This window comes from Hakea prostrata, chromosome 3 (assembly GCF_041222555.1).
Source record: "Hakea prostrata isolate BN-2017 chromosome 3, UWA_Hpros_2, whole genome shotgun sequence".
Lineage (NCBI taxonomy): Eukaryota > Viridiplantae > Streptophyta > Magnoliopsida > Proteales > Proteaceae > Hakea > Hakea prostrata.
The window spans coordinates 56,506,031-56,528,621 of record NC_142602.1 but is presented as its reverse complement, the minus strand read 5'-3'; the positions used below and the strand labels follow the sequence as shown (position 1 = coordinate 56,528,621).

Genomic DNA, 22,591 nt, shown 5'->3' with positions numbered 1-22,591 from the left:
GATGGACAGAGACGGAAAGTTGTTAGACAGTTCGCTCAACGAATAGAGAAGAACTGGTGGACCCCTTTCCTTGAGATTCATGAAAAATTTTATTTAGCCTTAGAAAAGGAAACTGGCAAGAAAATAATATAACTCTTTTGATTGCTTCCGCTGAACTCATATTCATTTTAATTCACTATTCTTTCCTTTATTATTTTTATTGGAGTATTTGGGCTCCTGTAATTCTTTAATTCATTTATTGAACATTTTTGCTCTTAATTGTCTATATTTGTATTTATTATTGTTGATAGACTAAAACCATGGATCCTGTGACGGATCACTCCCACGGGTTGTCGGGCGGGTAACCGAGACCGGCGGGTGGGGTTTGACAGAGTGGTATCAGAGCCAGGTTTTTACGAAGTCAGTAATACTTAATACAAGTGTTACACGAGCAATCTGAGTCATAGATCCAAAAGTGACTCAAAAGCACTAGAGTGAATAATAGAACATTTTTCGTTAGAAACGAACTACGAAAGTAAGTGAATCTTCTTTTGCATAACTTACAATAAGTCAAGTGAAATATATTCTCACATTTTAACTATCAAGAAAGTGCATAAGAGACAATAATATAAATACAACAAACATAACTGTAATTCATTAATGAGATAATGCTTTACATAATTTGGAGCGTACTCTACGCTTTACATAATTTGGAGTGTACTCTACGCTTTACATAATTTGGAGCGTACTCTACGCTTTACAAAGAAGGGCGGGCCTGGCGCAATGGTGGAGTCTCTCTATTGTGCGCTGGAGGTCGCGGGTTCGAATCAGCCTCTCTGCAAAAAGCAGGGGTAAGGCTGCTTAGAAAGTCCCTTCCCCAGACCCCACAGTGTGGGAGCTTCGGCACTGGGTACGCCGTTTTACTCTACACTTTACAAAATGATAGGAAATGAACATGTGCTGAATAAAAACTACAATAAACATATCTAAATCCTAAAGTAAGTCAGTACTGAATCAAAAAGGATAAAAGCCTAAGTCTACTACTGCTGTGGTGGTTGTGGTGGTGCTAGTCTCATCAGGCAGAGTATGTCAAGGCACTTTGCTATTTGGCCCCTCATCTCTATCTGGCCCCGCTCGAACTGGTCCATCCAAGTGAACAGACCTCTAGCCCAAGGTGGTACGACCTCCGAAGTATCCTGAGTCCCAGATGTGCCTCCTGTCTCGAACTGAGAAGGTGGTGGTGAGTCTGCATGATCATCATCATCAGCCTCCACATCCATGTCCTCCGGCTCGGCTGGCATCTCTGGTGAGTTTGGTCCGCCCAGTAAGTGCATTTGAGCGACCAATCTGTGACCTATCGTGCTGCCATGCCCAACCGGAATAGCCTCCTCTCCCTCTAGGTAGACCCCGAAGTGCTCGAAGATCCGTGTCAGAAGTCGCCTGTATCCAAGGTTCGCTCCCCTCGGATATGCCACTCGATAGATCATGGCATTCTGGATTATGTATGCCAAGTCTATCTGGTAGCGGGTGTACACTGAGAAGGTCATCATAGCTTGCATGAGTGAAATCTCACTCTGATGACCCGCCTTAGGCACGGGTTCCATGCTATGATCCGTGAGATGATCCTGCATGAGGGAAGCAGCTCGGTCACTGACTCTACCCCGCTGCACTCATGCATGCAAATGCCCGAGTAGATGCGAGCTCTCTCCTCCCAGTGGATGACATCGTCTAACTCAGCCCCCGGCTCGAACCATCTCTTGTCGCTGTGGACGTATGGCACTTCAAGGATGTGAGCCAGCTCCTCAGTGGTGAAGCATATGTCTGTAGTCTTCACCCGGCTCTCTATCACCAGCCTGGTGTCATGCTCTCCCACCCTCTCTCTGTGGAAGGTCAGGTTGCTGTAGAATAACCTCACTAGCTTTGGATAGGCATCCTCGTTCAAGAACAAGGTACCTCTCCAGCCCACTGCTGCAAACCTACTCTCGATCTGGAACTGCTGAACCTCTGAAGTCACTACCGGTCGACCATACTCGATCGGGCGCTGACTGAAGTGGCCGAAGTACAGCTCTTGTGCCTCCGGTGATCTGAAGTAGTCTGGATGGACGGGATCATGTGCGTCACCTACACCTGGACCACAACCTCGGCCGCGAATCGGTACTCTCCTACCTCCGCGGGCAGCCATCTAGTGAGAAAAATCTATTTTTAGGCGGAAAAAAATGCAAAATGAGAGCCATGAGATGTCCAGTATTTACCTATTAGCGTAAGAATGCATAATGAATAGTAGATATATGCCTAGACATGTTTTGGGAAGTAAAAGAAACATTTTGCATCAAAGAAAACCTAGAAATAGTTACACATTGTAGTTTCTTACATGCAAACCATGGAAATGAAGGGTTTTGTGAGAAGATTACCTGTGTAGCGTGTAGATGTCGCGTGGGAAGTAGATCCGAAGCCAACGGAGTCTCTAAAATGCTTTCCTAGGCCTTAGCACGAAATCCCCAGGGCCCAAAATGTGTTTTGAGAAGTGTAGAAGTCCAAATGAGACCCAAAACTGTATTTGAAGCGTTGCTGTGGCGCGTATTTTGGGGCGGTCGCTACTAGCGGTCGATTGACTTAAGCGACCGGCCCAATTACTGTTGCATAGATTTTTGGATTTTGGCTCTATTTTGATTCTTTTGGACTTTGTGCTTGTTGTTGCTTCTGTTTGTGAATGTTGACCATGTTGTGGAGTTGTTTTGACTTGAGGAATCTTTTCTGGACTTGATCATATAGTGTTGCTAATTTCTGGAATTCTTTTCGCAGAATGGTTCAATTAAGGAACCGTGCTATTAATGGTCAAGATGGTGAAGAAGGTGGAGAAGGTCAGAACCGTGTTGAGATATCTGTCGTAAACACTGGAACTGAGCCTCCAAGAGTTGAAATTCCTCCTTCTGGCGAAAATCCTCCGCATGCACCGCAAGTAGTCTCTATACAGGATGTGATGAACATTCTGGGAAACATGTTGTATCAGCAGCAGAATCAGTTTACTACTATGATGCGAGGTTTTGCGATTACTCAGCAGAATGCCCAAGCAGCTCTTAACCCTAATGGAGCTGGTACTTCTGCAGTTGGTACTTTTGTGGATGGTTTTGCCCCTGGTCCTCATGCAAGGTTGATGGAGCATTTCTTGAAGCTTCGGATCCTTGCTTTTACTGGTATATCGTCGGATGCATTGTTCCCTAACAAGAGGATCCGAGAGATGGAAAAAGCTTTTCGCAACCTCCGTTGCAATGAAGCTCACAAGATTCTATGTGTAGAACAGAGACTGCAGCATGAAGCTGATGCATGGTTGAATGCTACCAGACCTATTTTGGAAGCTTTGCACCCGGTTCTTACTTGGGAAATTTTCAAGGATGCATTTTGCAAGAATTATTTTCCTGAGTCTATGAGAGATGCTAAAGAAGCTAAGTTTATGGCACTCACACAAGGACCTAGTACTGTTCTGGAGTACCAGAAGAAGTTTGAAGAATTGTTTTACTTTGCCCCTACTGCTTTCAAAGGTGATCGTGAGAAGGCAAAGAAATTCTTCAAAGGTTTGAGGCCGTCACTGAAGACTTACCTGGCGATTCATCCGATTGTGGATTATGCTGAGATGGTACAGAATGCGAAGAAGGTAGAAGATAATGAGAGAGAAAATTATCAGCTCCAGCATTTTGTTGCGAATAGGAATCATTTGGTGGACCGTAACCGGAGATTCTCTAGGCCTGCTCCTTATTTTGCCCCTTCGTTTCAGCCTAAAGGAGCTAGTTTTAGCTTTGCCTCGAGCTATGGTTCTAGTAGTGCACCGGTGGGTCTTGTTGCAGGTAGTCAGGGTACTGGACCGATCTATGATAACCCTCGTCCAGTGGTTAATAACCAGAGACCTACATATCCTTCTTCAGCGGCTCCTGTGAGTGGTAGGGATTTGATCTGCTTTAACTGTGGGAAGCTGGGTCATTATTCTCGTAACTGCACTCAGAAGCCGAATCCTCTGGTGTCAGCTTTCAAGCCTGCTTTGAATGTTCCCTCTTGGAAAGTGTTCAGTGTTGTTGGTTCAGAATCTGAGACGGATCACGATGTTGTGATAGGTATTATTTCAGTATCATCTACCTCTGCTTTCGTATTATTTGATACTGGTGCATCTCATTCATTCATAGCATCTTCATTTGTGAGTCGTATTCCTGTTACACTTGCGAAGTTTGAAAGAGGACTAGTTATTAGTACTCCTACCAGATCTATTGTTAGATTAGATTAAGTGGTTGAATCTTGTTCAGTTGTTATTGCTGATAGAACCCTAGAAGCCCATTTGATCAAGTTGGATATGTCTGATTTTGATGTGATACTGGGAATGGATTGGTTATCTAAGTATGGCGCAGTTATCCTTTGTTCGGAAAGGAAGGTACTGTTTCATCCTAAGGATGATAGTCCATTTGAGTATCAAGGTAGTCAAGGGAAGTTGAGCAAGAAGATAGTGGCTGCGACTGTGAAAGTCAGGCAATGGACTAAAGATGTTGGACTTCTTTCCTCTTCTGTGGATGTCTCGGAAGGTGTGAAACAGTTGTCTGATAATAAAGTCGTCAGGGACTTTCCTGATGTTTTCCCTGATGATTTGTCTGGTTTGCCTCCAGAGAGGGAGTTAGAGTTTTCAATTGATCTAATTCCTGGAGCAGCCCCCGTGTCGAAAGCTCCGTATCGGATGGCTCCGACTGAGTTGAAGGAACTTCAGACTCAGTTAAATGATTGTCAAGCAAAGGGTTTATCCAACCCAGTGTTTCGCCTTGGGGAGCCCGAGTGTTGTTTGTGAAGAAGAAGGATGGTAGTATGCGAATGTGCATAAACTATCAGGAATTGAACAAGTTGACGATTAAAAATAAATATCCTCTTCCTAGGATCAACGACTTGTTTGATCAGTTGAAAGGTGCCTCTGTTTTCTCAAAGATTGATCTGAGATCTTAGTATCATCAGTTAAGAGTAAAGTCCAGTGATGTCTGTAGGACTGCATTTAGGACTAGATATAGGCATTATGAATTTCGAGTTATGCCTTTTGGTCTTACTAATGCTCCGGCAGCATTCATGGATCTAATGAACCGAGTATTCCAAGATGTCTTAGATAAGTTTATCATTGTATTTATTGATGACATACTGATTTATTCAAAGAGCGAAGAAGAACATGTTGTGCACTTGAGTTTTGCCCTGCAGCGTTTGAGAGAGAAGAAGTTGTTTGCCAAGTTTAGTAAATGTGACTTTTGGTTACCTAAAGTTATGTTCTTAGGTCACATTGTTTTTGCTGACGATATTAAGGTTGACCCTGCAAGGGTTCAAGCTGTTGCTGATAGGGACCGACCTAAGTCAGTCACTGAGATTCGAAGTTTTCTTGGTATGGCAGGATATTATAGGTGCTTCATTGAGAACTTCTCTAGACTCTCAGCTCCTATGACAAAGCTTACCAGAAAAGGAATCAAGTTTGAGTGGAATGAAGCCTGTGAAAAGAGTTTCCAAGAACTCAAGAAAAGGTTGACTAACGCTCCTGTGTTGACGATACCAGATGACTCTGGAGGTTTGACAGTGTATACCGATGCCTCTAAAGTTGGTTTGGGTTGCGTTTTGATGCAGCATGGTAAAGTTGTAGCTTATGCTTCTAGGCAGTTGAAGAAATACGAGCATAACTATCCTACTCATGACTTGGAATTGGCAACTGTGGTTTTTGCTCTGAAGATCTGGCGTCACTATCTTTATGGTGAAAAGATATCAATTTTCACTGACCACAAGAGTCTCAAGTATTTCTTTACTCAAAAGGAGTTGAATATGAGATAGAGAAGATGGCTAGAACTAGTGAAGGACTATGATTGTGATATTCAGTATCATTCAGGAAAAGCTAATGTGGTTGCTGATGCTTTGAGTAGAAAGAGTAATCAAGGAAGTGTGGATCTAACATCTCTCAGTAAGCCCTTATTGTTTTCCATTGTCAAGAGGTTTCGGTGCTATTTTGGCAGCTGTGTCAGTTCGACCGAGTTTGAGGGACCGAATTGTTGCTCTGTAGTTGACTGATCCTTGAAGAAGAAGATTGACCTGATCACTTCAAAGACTAAGGATGTGGAAGATTTCTCCCTAGCCTTTGATGGTGCTCTTGTTTTTAGAGAAAGAGTTTGTGTTCCTGCTATTGAAGACCTCAGAAATGAAATCTTGACTGATGCTCATCAGTCCATCTTTACTATTCATCCCGGAAGTGTAAAGATGTACCATGATATGAAAGGGTATTTTTGGTGGTCTGGCATGAAGAATGATGTAGAAGACTTCATTGGTAAGTGTGGAACTTGTCAACGTGTGAAAGCTGTTTGGCAGCCTTCGTCTGGCCTTCTGCAACCTCTTCCAGTACCTAGTTGGAAGTGGGAAGACATTGCTATGGACTTTGTCATAGGTCTACCCCAATCAAGCAAAGGGAATGACTCAGTGTGGGTGGTAGTGGACCGATTAACCAAATCGACACATTTCATTTCGATGAAGATCACCTATACTATGGATAAGTTGGCCCGACTTTATGTTGATAATGTGTTGAGACTACATGGTGTTCCTGTTAGCATTGTGTCAGATAGAGACCCGAGGTTTACTTCGTGTTTCTGGAATAGTCTGCAGAAAGCTCTAGGTACTCAGCTGAATTTGAGTACTGCTCATCATCCTCAGACCGATGGCCAATCGGAAAGAACCATACAGATTTTGGAAGATATGCTTAGAGCGTGTGTCATAGATATGAGTGGTAACTGGGATGACCACCTAGCCTTGGTGGAGTTTGCTTATAATAACAGTTATCAGTCTACTATTGGAATGGCCCTGTTTAAAGCTCAGTATGGAAAGACTTGTAGAACTCCTCTATATTGGGATAAAGTTGGGGAAAGGTGTGTTCTTGGCCCTGATCTAATCGAAACCACCGGTACCATGGTGGATATGATTAGAGAAAGAATCAAAACTGCTCAGTCTCGACAGAAATCTTATGCGGATAAAAGAAGGTCAGACCTTGAGTTTAAAGTTGGTGAGCGTGCGTTTTTGAAAGTTTCGCCGATGAAAGGAGTCATGCATTTTAATATCAAAGGAAAGCTCAGCCCTAGGTATATTGGTCCCTTTGACATTATTGAAAAGGTTGGACCAGTAGCTTATCGGTTGGCTCTGCCCCCGTCTCTTGCTGGTGTGCATGATGTATTCCATGTATCTATGCTAAGGCAATGCTTGACAAGTGCAGAGCAGTTGCTTCAGCATGAACCGGAAGGGTTGAGTGTGGATTTGACGTATGATGAAGAACCGGCAGAGATTTTGGATCGGAAGGACAAGCAGTTGAGAAATCGGACTATACCTTTGGTGAAGATCAGATGGAAGAATCACTCTTTTGAGGAAGCATCTTGGGAGAAAGAAGATGAGATACGATCCAAGTATCCTCAGCTTTTTGGACCTTCAGGTACGTTGTAATTTCGGGGACGAAATTTCTTTTAAGGATGGAGGGATGTAACAACCCCCGTATTTCTAACCCGAGATCCGTATTGCAAGTCCGAGAACCTGAAGTTCTAGTCGGGTAAGTTTGTGGAGTGTCCAGATAAAAGTCCATGATCCATACCCTGAACCCATGGATCTGGATCCCCTGTCTGAAGAGCCTGCCTTGCTTGGTAGTTGGTCTTCTGGAAGGCAAGCGATGTCTGGAGATGTCCGCAATGAAGGTAAGATATCCCCCATCTCTTCTTTAGGGCGAGGTTGTACTTGGATATCAACCCCCTAGCAAAAGCACCCTTGTATGGAAAAATACATGGGGGCGGTTACTAGTGGCAGTCGATCAAACCAAGCGACCGCCTGGAGCGACTTGCTCGGTCTATTTTCGGTGTTTTGCCCTATTTTTCCCCCTGACTTCTATAAAAGGTAACCCTCGTCAAAATTACGAATATTTTATTCGTGGTTACCATTTTTGGAGGTTAGACGGCTGCGAAGAAGTGCCGAAAGCAGATCTGAAGTGCTGGTAGTGATCTGGAGATCAATCTTTCCCTGTTTCCTGTATTCTGGAGTGAGGTAATGGATTCACCCTTCATCCTTTATCTCCTTTGTCTTCCTTTTCGTGTTAACCCATCCCCTCATCATGGTGGTTACCCTTTTGATCAATTGTAACTCTCTTCCCAATCTTCTTGATGTGATTCATCTGAAAACGAAACCCTGCTTTCGTGAAAAGGATAGATCCAGTCAAGGGGAGAGTTCTGGGTAATCCAACGATGGAAATTGTTAGGTTTCCTTTCACCCATTGGCTATAGGAGTGTTAGATTCGAGATTTAGGCCATGATCACTCGAAATCCGGATTGAAAACGGGTGATCAGAAGCCTGAGTTTCGGATTGAAACTCTCTATTTTTGGGGCAGTCACTAGTGGCGGTCGCTCAACATAAGCGACCGGCTGGTAAACAGTGACCAAATGACTTTTGGTTTTGATCCAAATTGATTCAATTGACTTATGCATTATAGTAACCCTGTATATAGGTGTTCTCTGTTTGAAGAGAAAGTCTTATAATAGTTTATGGATTCCGTTTTACAAACGATTTACTTATATGCAGGTAAGGACATTCAATCCTATCTTTATGAATAGACTTAAACATGCTAGTCCAGTGTCTGTTAGCATTAGCCTTTCATTATATATATTGTTGTAGTCATGTTTTATGTACTGATCTTGTTATACTACTGCTGTTTGTCTTGTTTACATATATACTTCGTTGATTATGAATGTTATGTACTGATGATGGTTAGTATGTGGTTCTGATGGATGAGGTATTCCTCTAGGATATCTTAGCTTGGGATATCAGAAGGCTGTGGGATGGGGAAAATGCCTACTGATGTCTCCAGACTTGTCATGACTATTGGATGACATTCTTAGGTAGAGTCTAGAATTGCATGGCTAGGTACCCCACATGCTACTACCCTTTCGGTAGGGGGATTGAAACTGGATGACCCGTGATGAAAGTGATGTGACGTTGGTCCACTGTTAGTCATATAAATGGTAGGGTTGCATAAGTTAGGGTTGGGCTCATGGACGTCCAAGGAATGGACCGGGTGTCGTGAGGAGTCATGAGAGCATCTGCCCCAATAATATGTGGATGACCATAGGGTTAAGGAGTGGAGTCCAACAGCGGTAGTAGTCCGTGAGGATTCTCATTCCTAGGTTGCGAAGCATACTGAACCGAGTTGGTTGGTGCCATAGGGGATGTATCTGGACTTCATGAAGACATGTTACCAGTATGACTTTGCATTGGATTAGAAACCCCAACATGCGCCAGTACTGATTACCAATGGTCGTGGTGAGAGAGTGTTGACTTAACCTAAGCCATGGTTTGAGAGCCAGGTGTGGACATTCCCTTTTACCCAGGATCCCTACAGAGGTAACCAATCCTTGCCAGATCAGAGTGACTAGACTTACCCAGAGGAGGGCTGATGTATATCTTAAAGCATGTCAGCTGTTAGAGACTTGCATTGTTATAATCTTAGAATCATTCATACTTTGCACTCATTCCTATCATTTATGCATTCCTGCTTTGTTGGATAATTGATGGGAATCGTAATTGTTCTTACTGAGTTCTCTAGAACTCACTCCTTTATTTTGTATATGTTTATTAGCCTACACAGATGGAGGAATTGTGCCTGAAGATGGACTAGTTTCCTATGAAGGAACCATCTTGTATGAAGAGGATGTGGCACCATCAGTGGGAAATGGAGATAGCCTGTGCAGGAGCTCCTGCGAGTGCATGGAGTGCGCTTATCGCACCTATTGATGGACAAAGTCGGAAAGTGGTTAGACAATTCGGCCAGCGAATAGAGAAGAACTGGAGGACCCCTTTTCTTAAGATTCATGAAAAACATTATTTAGCCTTAGAAAAGGAAACTGGCAAGAAAATAATATAACTCTTTTGATTGCTTCCGCTGAACTCATATTCATTTTAATTCATTATTCTTTCCTTTATTATTTTTATTGGAGTATTTGGGCTCCTATAATTCTTTAAATCATTTATTGAACATTTTTGCTCTTGATTGTCTATATTTGTATTATTATTGTTGATAGACTAAAACCGTGGATCCTGTGACGGATCACTCCCATGGGTTGTCGGGTGGGTAACCGAGACTGGCGGATGGGGTGTGACATGCACAGCTGCCCGGAAGTCACTACAAAGGGTAAGGACCCGATATATAATCTCTGACCATGCTTAAACAGGGTAAGCTCTACACACTCCAGTGACCATTTTCCTTTAGCTTACTAACCTTTCAAGAGGATGATCTTCATCATCTCTTGGGGTCTTCACTCTTCAATGGAGTTTATCGTTTGCTAGCCTGGACTAACTCAATCGTCAGAGGTGGCTTCTTGTCCTCAGAGGCGGCCCACTTTCACCTTGTTTTGGTCTCAGGAGCTAGAGCTGAATCTGGAGTGTACCTTGAAGCCAAGATAACATTTCTTGCACCAACATTTGGCGCTGTCTGTGGGAAACATCAACAAAAAGTTTAGTTGCTTTCCCTTGGCTTTGATGCAAACTATGAAGACGAAGAGAGCTTGAAGGTCATTGATTTCCAGACCTGAGGCTGACCTGATGGCTGACGAGCCAGATGGGATTCTCAGTTTTGAAGTTCAATGTACACCATTCATGGCTTTTCTTCTCATGGCATCTATCTCTGGTTACATTTCTTTAAGAAGGACTTCGCGGCAAGATGAGTCTAGCGTCGCCACGGCTGTGGAGATGCAAGCAATGTATACCGAAGCCCAAACCCTCTCAGCGATAGATTGGTAGCGATCTTACTACCATGAGTCTTCGGGTGATCTACGACATTGAGGTGTTGGATTTTTTCCAGGGGTTTACCTGTTTAGAGCTCCCGGAGGATAAACCTATGGCTGGTGCTGATATAATGGTGCTGTTGTCGCTGATGTTTTAACTCCACCCCGTTTGTAGTCTAGATAACTAAGTCAAGAATTTCAAGTCCTATGCGCTACGCAACAACAATGGAAGGCAAAGCAGTTTCTCGGTATCTGCTGGCTAGGCTCCGTCCAATGGAGCCGTGAGATAGAGTTAAAGAATGATAATGTATTTTTTATTATCAACTCCCACAATGCAAATGTCTTTGTGCCTGCTGTATGAGTTCCAACAATGTTGATGTGCGGATGAGGAAGCATTAGCCTTCCATCATGCTTTTTAGTGTTCTCTTTGGTGAGCCCTTACGAGCCTGCATATAAGGATTTCTGCTAGAAAGACAAGAGCTTGCGCTCCCGCATCCTGCAAACTTGTGGTTTTCAAATAACTCTTCATGTGGCCCAGGTTCCTGCTCCTCAGCAAATGGTCTTGCTTCTTAGCAAGTGCTTTTCCTGCAAGCTCCTTAGCTTCGCAGGCACCTTTCTTGCAAGCTCCTTAGCTTCGCAGATGCTTTCTTGCTCCTCAGCAGACGTTTCCTGCAGCTTCGCAGATGCCTGCTTCTCAGCGAAAGTTCTTGCTTTTCACAGATGCCTGCTTCTCAGCAGAAGTTCCTGCTTCTCGCAGATGCCTGCTTCTCAACAGATGGTCTTGCTTCTTAGTAAGTGCTTTTCCTGCAAGCTCCTTAGCTTCGTAGGCTCCTTTCTTGCAAGCTCCTTAGCTTCGCAAATGCTTTCCTGCTCCTTAGCAGACATTTCCTGCAGCTTTGCAGATGCCTGCTTCTCAATGGAAGTTCTTGCTTTTCACAGATGCCTACTTCTCAGCAGAAGTTCCTGCTTCTCGCAAATGCCTACTTCTCAACAAATGATCTTGCTTCTTAGCATGAGTTTTCCCTGTAAAACCTCTTGGCATCACGGGTATCTTTCTTGCTTCTTAGCAGATGATTCTTACTTCTTGATGAAGCCTTCTCTTCAGCGGCATAGCCTCCTTGCTACCCTCTGGACAACGTTTTACCACTTCACCAAGAAGTTTAGGGGGCTAAGTTGTAATAAAAAAGGAGACTCATTCTTGAAAAAGGAAATGTCATAATATAACATTGACAAGTTCAAAGACCTGACAAAGTCTTGAAGAAACTGCTAAAAAAAAAGTAAGTTTCAAAAGAAGGACTCCACAAAAGAGGAGTACCAAGACAGAAAAGAAAAAGTTCTTTGACAAAAAGAAGAAAAACTCTTGTTCAAGCGTCTTCAGGGATAGTTACAATTGCAAAGCCGTCCATATTCAATTGCTGGAGGGGGACTGGCGTTATGGCTTCTGGAGTAGGGGTCGAAGAGCTGGTCTTGGGCTATGCGACATGTCCCGATGGGGTATTCATCCAATTAAACACTGGAATCCGGAGACGTTTGCATGTATCCGCGTTGAAGAGGGAGTCTTTACAGACTTCCTTCAACGAGCCTTCTGGTAATCTGTTCACCATCAGCTTAAAAGCCTCGTCAAGACCATGTTCGAAGCCGGGTACTGCGGCATCGACCAACTCTTTCTTATATGCCTCTGAGCTTTTGAAGGCCGCCACTGCTTCCTTGGCTCCATCTATTAGTCTAGCAACCAACCTCCTGATTTCGGCTTGGAAGACCTGGTTTTGCTCTTGATTTTTGGAAAGCCTGGCCTCTAAGGATTTCTTCTCTTTTTGGGATGTGACCAAAAAGCTCTCCAGATCTTGAGTTCGCAACTGAAGCTTAAACCTTTCCGACTCGATGGAGAGGTTGTTTCCCACCAATTCCTGGTTCAACTTGTCCGTTGATTCCTTCTCCTTCATCACCTTGTCTCTCTGCCTCAAGTACTGAGCACTACTATTAATTAATTGTTGAACATGTTCTCTAGCCTCGTTTAGTTGCTTCTGCAGTGCATCCCTCTCTTCCACAATGGTTTTGTTCTCGAACTCCAGAGCGGCATTCTGCCTTTGCAATTCGGCGACATTCTTAGTTCAAAGGGACACCCCGGAGGACAGAAGTTTGCTTCGGCGAAGCAAGCCCTCGGTCAGAAAGGCACTTTCATAAACGCTAGCTCCTGATAAGAGGGAATGGAGATATATAAGAGAGAAAATAAGAGTCAGAATAGGAAAGGAGAGTTGCTTACTCGGCTAGACGAGCAAACAAGAGGTGTAGGGGAAGCTTGTTGGCAATTGCTTTATCATCAGGCATCATGCCGTGCTTCAACCATTCTTTGGTCTTGATAGTCTAGCCAGAAAGGTCTCCTTCTGCGGAAATGTTCTAGTCGGGAACCCAAGTTGAATTTTGCGACTTGGCTGAATCTTCTGGGATCTGAGTTTTTTCAACAGAGGGAGGGCCTGACGGACCCTGTGGTGTTGTGAATGATCTCGACGCTTAGGACAAAGTCCAAGGAGCATTGACTGCAGGGACCTCTGGAGTTGCTTCATCAAAATTATCTGGGACATTTGTCTTCCCCACTTCGGGGGAGACATCAGAATTTCTTCAAAAACCGGGGGGAGCTGAAGAGCGAGACATAGGAAACTTTTGTCTCAAAGAAGCTCTATGGGTCTTGGAGGAAGGACCCAGGAAGACCTTCTTCTTGCTTGTTTTCCCAGGCGAGGTGCTCTTAGAAGTACTTGTTGGTTCATTGATCGGGCTCTTCCCGAGGAAGCTGATTTTTACCTACTTCTCCTTGTTTTTTGTCTTGGGAGGGGACAGCAATCGCTTGCGATCTTTTCCTTTACAAATTTTTGGTTTGGGGGAGGGCGGAGGCGCTCTTCCCTCAACAGAGGCAGCTTCTCGGTCAGCTTCCTCCCATGAGGCTGGAAGGCCTGTCTCCTCCTTCACTTCTTGGAGGACTTCTTCCAAGGATTTTAACTCTGAATCAACTGGAATTCTTGTTACCAATTGAGGATGCAAATCTGTGGGGGCCGCGGAATCACTCTGAGGATGTTGGATCTCGTCATGCTCAGACCTGGCGGCCTCCTGAGCAAGATTGTACCTCTGGTGAAGAGTCTCCCTATCTATCTGCATAGAGGGAACTACTAGAAACAAACTTCTTAGAAAATGGAAGCGAGATTTCAGTCTTAAAAAGAAAGAAGAAAAGATTTTGAGATCTCACCAGTCATCACCCCCCATAGAAGAAGGGAAGCTTCATATTCCATCTCACGACCGTGAATGGGCCCCCCTCTCCTTTCAGGAAGATGTCGACAAGATGATTTTCTGTGTCTCCTAAGAGGGGTTTCTCGTTTAACTTTTGGATATCTTGTGGGGAGATGGATGGCCAAGCACAAGAGATATACTCTGTTGGGACCTTACAAGCTATGTACCTTTCTTTCCATCTCTTGTGGGTTTGGGGCGGAGTACCCTCATCTAGAACCATGAATTTGCGGGTGGATGAACCCCGCTTGCTAAAACTGTACCAGCCACTTCCACCGACTGCTTTGACGGAGGTAAGGCTCCTGAACAAGTTTAGGCTGCAATCAACGCCGAAGCGATGACAGCACCCTATGAAGCCGATAATATACCTCCATCCGTTTGGGGCCACCATGCCAAGATGGAGCCCATAGTATCCTAAAGTCTGTTTGACAAAAGGGCGTAGGGGAAGCCTCATACTGCCTAGAAGGGAGTCGAAATATAGGGGCATTTCACCTTCAGCCAAGAAATTAGCCCTTTCACAGGGTCCAGGGAGCCTAACCCGAAAATCTTCGGGGATCCTAAAGGCAGCCTTCATCAACGTCAGGCGCGATGGATGAAAGAGACTGGGGTAACCAGGGGCGTGAATCTAGACTCAAAGTTGCGCTTTCGTACATAAGAAAGAAGTCTCAAATAGGCTGTGTTGGCCATACCTGGACAATCGGGCGGAGGATCCCGCTGGAAGGAGGGCTGAACTGCGGAGGATGGACCGCCGAGTTCTGAGTCAGCACCTCTTTCTTCCTTTTCCTTCTCCGCCGAAGGGCTAGAAGGACGAGCGGCACCAGAGAAGGGTCTAGTCTTCCTCGCACTTTTCTTCCCCATTTCATCTACAAAGAGGGTTATGGATCTCTCCAGTGACTGGTGAATGCTATCGATCTTGTTCGCCAGGATGCGTAGAAGAATGGCAAAGATTGCAGTTTGAATAGTTTCAGAGGAGGATCGTGAATGTCTGATTTATATGGCACATCTTTCTGGGAACCGAATGCATTTCTTGGGGATATCCTTCGATCTTCACACCTCATCATTGTGACACTTCATCCTTAGTAAGGAACAGATAATTATAACACCTGGCGGTTGAACGGAGGTCTTCGGAAGATGTGTCTGCCGTCAAAGAAGGTACGAACAGTTTCGATGGCTTACGGTTCTTGGATGCACATTCAATACGATACTCAATCATGCCTAGAAACTTGGTGAAGGAATTAAACCTAGTTAGTGGGAAGTCGTTTCCCTTTTTCCCAAGAAGACTTCTCGGGATTTCAAAATATCTCCTGGGCGCGAAAAGGATAATCTTCACGCCAGAAAGCTTGCCATGAAGACTAGGGAGCTAATGTTATATTCATGGATATCTCTGAACTAGAAGAATAATCTCAAGACCGGTTCTAGACGGCTAAGGAGTATCAAGCCAGCTCATCCTCTACAAGAGATCTATGTGACGTGGGACCCATGTGCTTGAACCAGATATCTAGGTAAATTCAGCGCCTGGCATGGTTTGAGATCTCCTCGAGCCTTGGGATGACAAGATATCTGTTAAATCTTACACACCGTAAGGCAGTAGCTGAAAGGACCCTTGTCTCGCACAGCTGCCCGGAAGTCACTACAAAGGGTAAGGACCCGATATATAATCTATGACCATGCTTAAACAGGGTAAGCTCTACACACTCCAACGACCATTTTCCTTTAGCTTACTAACCCTTCAAGAGGATGATCTTCATCATCTCTTGGGGTCTTCACTCTTCAATGGAGTTTATCGTTTGCTGGCCTGACTAACTCGATCGTTGGAGGTGGCTTCCCGTCCTTAGAGGCGGCCCACTTTCACCTGGTCTCAGGAGCTGAAGCTAGATTTGGAGCAAACCTTGAAGCCAAGATAACATTTATTGCACCAACAATTATAATTATCTGTGACTTATGTTTTTAAATACCATAGCAATAAGTATATTATATTACTAAACATGAGCAAAGCACGCGAACATTTATAAATTTAATTTTAAAAAGCCACTATTAAATAGTCACAAATTCCTTCCTTGCAGGGATTTTCTTATCTAAGCATTTCCGTCGATTTGTTTGGATGTATCTGCTTTATAAACATGGAACTTGGTGACCACAGCATAGAAGAGAAAATTGAGTGCGTTTAGTACTACAAGAAATGCATAGTAGTAGTCTAAATGAGAGGCATTGAGATTATTGAGAATCCATCCTTTTTGGCCATCTCTGCTCTTTGTAATCCTAGAAACTGTTGAAACAAGGAATGTGCTCAAGAAATTGCCGATCCCTAGACTCGTCATGGCAAATGAAGTCCCCAAACTCTTCATGCTCTCTGGCGCCTGATGGTAAAAGTAGTCGAGCTTTCCCACCTCCAAAAATGCATCAGCTGTTCCTATGAGAATGAATTGAGGGAGTAAGATGAATATAGATAGTGGAACTGTCCCGCCATTTTCTACCAAACCATGTTGTTTAGCCACACTTAGTCTCCTCCTCTCAACTAGAGATGCAATTACCATGACTTTTAAGAGAAGGAGAAGACCAATGCCCATTCTCTGAAGAGGTGTAATTCCCCTTGGATTCTTAGTCCATCTTCTCATCATTCTAACAAAGAAACGATCGTAAATCACAACAGAGACAAGAATTGATATTGTGAAGAAAGCGCCTAAGCTTGCAGGTGGAATAGAGAAACTCCCTATCTTCTTATCAAGGGTTACACCTTGCTTGAGAAAAAGGGTACTGACTAGAGTATTCGTGGCGCCTGGCACAAATGTTGCCGTAAAAATAGGGATCATGCACAGCATCTGCTTTGTCTCCTCCACCTGAGTAACTGGACATAGCATCCATGGTGAGTTTGAAGATGTTTTCACAGAAGCCTTGTTGAGGAACCTGCATATTACATGTAAAGATTAGAACTGAATTAAGAATATAACTTAATTAAGAGAGCAAGTCTTGGAGATCATCAATTACCAACCTTAAGGTATTTGTGGAGTCGATCATATACTTCCCTTTAGATAATTCATATTCCTGTAAATCAAGCTCAAATAGTTGTTTAGGATCAGAAGGGATAGAAACTCTCCATTTCCTGAAGGCAGCCACTATGACTCTGGCCATTCTAGTGAAGGGACTCCCAGTAGGCAACTTGTGCCTATAGAAGCGGGTACCAGCAAGAAAGATTATCACAGAAATGACAAGCCCAAGCGTGGGGAGTCCATAGCCAAGAGTCCAGCCCACATTGTCTTGAATGTACACTAGAAAGGTAGTGGCGATGAGTGTCCCTAAGAAGATGCTAAACACCCACCAATTGAAGAAGGACGTCTTCTGGGTCTTCTCCTTTGGGTGGAAACTATCAAATTGATCAGCACCAATGGTGGAGATGTTGGGTTTGGTTCCACCAGTTCCAATTGCCAATACATATAGTGCTAAGAAGAAAACACCCAATTGTAATGGTGACGCTTTTTTGCATAACTGTACATGTACTTCATGACATGGAGGGGGCCTCAGTGCTGGTAGTGAAACAGCCAAGGTCAGCAAACACATACCCTGCAATAGGTTAAACATACAAACTTAATAAAGATTCTCACCCACCAGTACTGTCCAAAGGTTAAACCCGGTCTAACCAGGTTCAATTGAAATTTAACTATTTGAAAAGTTGAAACAGGTCGAATGAAGGAGAGAGAAGGATTTGAGTACCGAAACATATATGACAGAAGCAATGATGAAAGTCCAATAGCGGCCGAGAAGGGCATCAGCAACATAGGCACCGAGGACTGGAGTTAACCATATGGAACCACTCCAATTGGTAACATTGTTGACAGAGGCAACGGTTCCCTGATGAAGCTTTGTGGTTAAGTAAATCACCAGATTCGATGATATTCCATAGTAAGCCATCCTCTCAAATATCTCATACACTTCAGTCAATCCCCACAGTCAAAATAAAAAATAATCCGCAATTAATATAACAAATAAACCAAAGGAAAATAAAAGTAATTAAAGATATCTGAAAATTTGGAGAGTAATTAATTTGCATGCATGAAAATTAAATTAAAGCAGGATTATATTCAATCCAAAATTTGGAGAGTAATTAATTTGCATGCATGAAACATGAAAATTAAATTAATGCAAGATTATATTCAATCCATTTAAGGAACCAGCCTTAATTGCCTTTCTTTTTTTCCCTTCGAAACACACAATCAACTTATTCTCCAGATTTTATTTCACTTTAACAATGCTGAATTACATCATGAGAAAACCATTTTTAGTTGTGAGTTGTGACCCACTTCAGAGTCGAGAGAGTTTACTGTGTATGATAGGTGACTACCCGACTGAAGAACACAATAATTGCATAGAATCAATAAAAGGGCTAGAGATGTATGCATGGAAGTAGGTAGAAGATGATATCGAAATAATCTGAAAATAAATGAGGAGAGAAGAAAAAGGAAATAAAATGGCTAATGGGTGACGACTTGGTGGGTTTTACCACGCAGCAATCAAAACGTATCATCTACTCATTTAATGCTTTAGTAACCAAAAGTAAAATCTGCTCTCATCTACTCATCTAATGCTGTTCTTCTCATTCCTCAGTGTAATGGGCATCTGAAAAACTATGAAATAAAAGTTCATTTTAGGACGAAATCATCACTGAGAATCTGAGGTATATAAATTTCTAAGCACTGGTGAAGCAAGCACTCAAGCTAAATACAAGTCCTTGAAATGCATGGAACTTGATCTAACCGATTGTCTCCCTCAGTGTCTTCTAAGATTTTCAGGTCTGAACCAACCATTGCCTGACTGAAAAGAATCCCTCTTCAGCTATTTCTACTTCTAGTTACATGGCTTAGATGCAACAAGAATGCAAACAAAAAAGTGTGTGCAAAGAGAGAGAGAGAGTGAGAGAGAGAGTGAGAGAGAGAGAAGATTACCAACAATGAAGGAACAGGCAGTCCAGCCACCAGTCTTTGATCTAAGGACAGGGTTTCCTTTGAGATCCACAGTTCCATCCTCTGTGAACTCACCACGCCCTTCTTCTTCAGCCATAGCTTTCTCTGAACCATGCATGACTCCTTCCGCCATCTTATTTATAGTGCCTTTCTCTCTCAAATCCCACAGGGCATCAAGAGATCCTGATACCGTACACGTGTTGCCATCTATGCATGATTTACTGTATTTTATACACGTCATTCATCATGGATGACCAATTGGTACTGAGTCTACTGACCAATCAAAGTTTGCCCAGTTGGCAATGACCAATTACTTCAGATGGGGAGTTCTGGCTTTTATCCTCCCTGATGGTATGTATAATAATTACACTGATAAGAAAAATGCTTTCCTTGCATCCACTAGCACTCCCCCCCGCTTGGGCAAATCTTAATTGATTCCTGCTTAAAATTGCGATGTAATGGGCTCTTATGTGCCTCACGGCAGCGGCCATAAAGGGAGTAAAGTTCTTGATCTCCCACTATTACCTCTTAAATTAAATGACATCCACACTCAAAATTATAAGTTACTCATAGTTATATTTTCAGTTAAGTGTAGGGGCGGACCCAGGATGCAATATTGAGGAACCCAAGAATAAAAGCCAGATAACCTTTCCGTTGGGAAGGCACTAATGTTTTTTTACCATACATATTGTGTGGATTATAAGACCCATTTGGGATCCCACCTCTAAATTATTTTATTATATTAAAAAATAGATCCACATATATTTTGTGGGGCCCACACGTATTTGAAAAAAAGGTAAATTATTGATAATGATATTTTTTTCTATAAAATATTGGTAAAATTAAAGTAATAATATAAAAAAATATATACACATGACTTCAACCCTAAAATGTTAGATGCAAGCCAAGATTTTCTTCGGTAAGAAGGTAAACCAATTTTTCAATAGTTAGTTACCTATTAAGTTAACTATAGACATTTTTATTCACAATACAAAATCAAATATAAAAAATTATAGAAGAAATAAAGAAACATATATAGAATATAAAATCAAAATAAAAAGAATAAAAAAAAAAATGAGAAAAAGATAGATGATAAATAAATTGAGAAAGAGAAAGAGTACCTAATTAGGGAGTAGATTTTTTTCCAAATTTTCTCAACACATTTATAGAAAAGGAAGAGAATAAATATGAATCACAATACAAAATCAAATAACGAAAAATTGCACAAGAAATAAAGAAACTTAGAGTATAGAATCAAATAAAAAGAATAAAAAAAAAAGATAAAAAAAGATAAAACAATAAATAAATTGAAAAAGAGAAAAAGTACTTAATTGTGGAGTAGATTTTTTTTCTAAATTTTCTTAAACCACGCTTATAGAAAAGGAAGAGAATAAATATGAATCACAATACAAAATCAAATAACGAAAAATTGCACAAGAAATAAAGAAACTTAGAGTATAGAATCAAATAAAAAGAATAAAAAAAAAAAGATAAAAAAAGATAAAACAATAAATAAATTGAAAAAGAGAAAAAGTACTTAATTGTGGAGTAGATTTTTTTTCTAAATTTTCTTAAACCACGCTTATAGAAAAGGAAGAGAATAAATAGGAAGAAAAAAAAGAAAGAGGAAATCGGAGATAATAAATAGGGATTGAAGAGTTAGTTTTTAATTACAAATGATATTGATTTTTAAATATTTAATAAGATTTTTTTCTTCTAAAATTAGAAATGATATTTTGATTTTTGAATATATAATAAATAGAGGGAAAAAATAAGAGAAAAGAGAGGGAAGAATAAATAGGGAAAAGAGTGGAGAATAAATAAGGATTGAGGAGTTAGTTTTTCAATTAGGAATAATATAATTACCAAAATACCTACCCTCATTTTAATTCTCTTACCCAACCTTTAAGCACCATCTTCTACTTATAGTTATACCTCATCGGACCAACAAAGTCGAAACTGTCCCTGCCGAAAAATCCCTGCGATCCTATGAAGCGCAGAAACTGGGTCTGCAACGTCTGGCCATGAAGTACTTCCTGTTGCGACTTCAATTACGGTACACCCAAGAGTCCAAACATCAGCAGAGACACTATGTTCATCACCTTGAGCCACTTCAGGTGCCATGAAAACAGGGGTCTCTGCAATCGGAATCGCTGAAGGCTTTTTCCCGACCCATCTCGTGCAACCCAAGTCAACAATTTTGGTTCCATCCTCCCCAACCAAGATATTCCAACCCTTAATGTCACAATGCACGAGACCATGAGAGTGTAGGTAATCCTACTCTTCAAGAATCGCTCGCGTGTAAGATATGTCGAAGATTCGTGAAGCCCACCATCTTGCTGTCGAATTGCCTTAATGAGGGTGCCACCAAAGATATACTCCATGAAGAGATTGTAGAGAAGCTGACCATTCTCGTTAGTGACGTCGCAGCTAAGGTACCCAACCATGCGAGGTCAATTGAGCAAAGAAAGAATTTACCCCCAAATGTTGTGGACGCCGTAAACGGCGTGGCCCTGTGTGGCATACTCGCTGGACAGCTCTTCTTTAGTTGGATTGGTGAGAGAGAAAGATGGGGGGATTTTAAGGACAGTTTCTGCCGTGGTGTTCCTGTAAGGTGGAGGTAGAAGATGGGTGAAGGGACCACTTAAGGTTTGGCTGTGAGAGAATTTTAATGAGGATAGATCGGTCTTTTTAAATGAATTGAATGCAAGTAAGGGTACTTTGATCATTTTACATGTCCACTTAACTAAAAATGTAAATATGGGTAACTTGTAATTTTGAGTGTGGGTTAAGGCTTGCGACAGGTCGGGCTTTTGCAATCCCAAGCCTAGCTCTATATGTTCTAATATAAGTTCATTCCCTCCCTAACCCTAATCAGGGCCAATGATTATTGTTCCCAGCCCTAAGCCCTATAGGGCCAAGCCAAATCCATTCTCGCCCTGATTGGCCCTAATTGGGCCGGGTAGATATGGGTTGGCCCTGATTGGCCCTATCCCTGGCCCTGAGTTATGACTAGCCCTGTCCCTACTCCCTGACCCTGATTGACCTTGTCCCTAGTTTTAATTGGTCTATCCTTGGACCTAAAATATTAAATGTAAATTCATAAAATAAATAAATAAAATAAAATACATAAAAGTATCTCAAGTAAACTAAAAATAAGATTCATAGAAATATAAGATGTTTCAAATTCTTACAAAATGATAAAATAGTCAATAAATTGATAGTGTTCCTTTAAACATAAATAAATTCGTACTCCATAATTTTATATTGAGCTCTGAAAGTCTACCATTGCTTTGGTGATTGAAATTGAAAACCTCTCCCAGAGATATCCTTATTCATCAAAAAAAAAAAAAAAATCAATATTCAAAACCATGTTAATAAGTAAATCAACAATAATTTAGTATTCGTATTTTTTTCGTAGTTAAAAAAAATTACATTTTAGTTACAAACACAACTATCTGTCCTTAATAAGTTTTTTTGAAATATCACATTGGAGGCAAAAGAAAGATGTCAATATTCATGATAAGAAGTTGGGGTGGAGATTTGTTAGATATTAATTATCTATGTACTAGTTTTTATTATTATAAT

General features: G+C 41.9%; 2 protein-coding genes across 2 annotated transcripts; both read right to left on the bottom strand.

The window, feature by feature from the left end:
• Positions 1-16,123: 16,123 nt before the first annotated feature.
• LOC149022577 (protein NRT1/ PTR FAMILY 5.2-like) lies at positions 16,124-19,100 on the bottom strand. Its single transcript, XM_089147303.1, has 4 exons — positions 18,986-19,100; positions 17,757-17,974; positions 17,038-17,606; positions 16,124-16,952 (listed from the first exon to the last, which is right to left on the bottom strand). The coding sequence occupies exons 1-4, from the start codon at positions 19,098-19,100 to the stop codon at positions 16,124-16,126; spliced, it is 1,731 nt and encodes a 576-aa protein (XP_089003429.1).
• Positions 19,101-20,932: 1,832 nt separating this feature from the next.
• On the bottom strand, positions 20,933-21,450 carry LOC149022576 (mitogen-activated protein kinase kinase kinase 18-like). The gene is made up of 2 exons (XM_089147651.1): positions 21,355-21,450; positions 20,933-21,238 (listed from the first exon to the last, which is right to left on the bottom strand). Exons 1-2 carry the CDS (start codon positions 21,448-21,450, stop codon positions 20,933-20,935), a joined length of 402 nt encoding a protein of 133 aa, XP_089003777.1.
• Between the last annotated feature and the right edge of the window lie 1,141 nt (positions 21,451-22,591).

Excerpts from the sequence above, each read along its gene's own strand:
- LOC149022577 (XM_089147303.1), bottom strand. The coding sequence starts at position 19,100 with ATGGCTGAAGAAGAAGGGCGTGGTGAGTTCACAGAGGATGGAACTGTG. Across the intron at positions 17,607-17,756 it reads CTTCTGTCATATATGTTTCG|GGTATGTGTTTGCTGACCTT; the intron begins GTACTCAAATCC and ends AACCTATTGCAG. Across the intron at positions 16,953-17,037 it reads GACTCCACAAATACCTTAAG|GTTCCTCAACAAGGCTTCTG; the intron begins GTTGGTAATTGA and ends TGTAATATGCAG.
- LOC149022576 (XM_089147651.1), bottom strand. The coding sequence starts at position 21,450 with ATGGTTGGGTACCTTAGCTGCGACGTCACTAACGAGAATGGTCAGCTT. Across the intron at positions 21,239-21,354 it reads TTGGTGGCACCCTCATTAAG|GGTTGGAATATCTTGGTTGG; the intron begins GCAATTCGACAG and ends TGTGACATTAAG.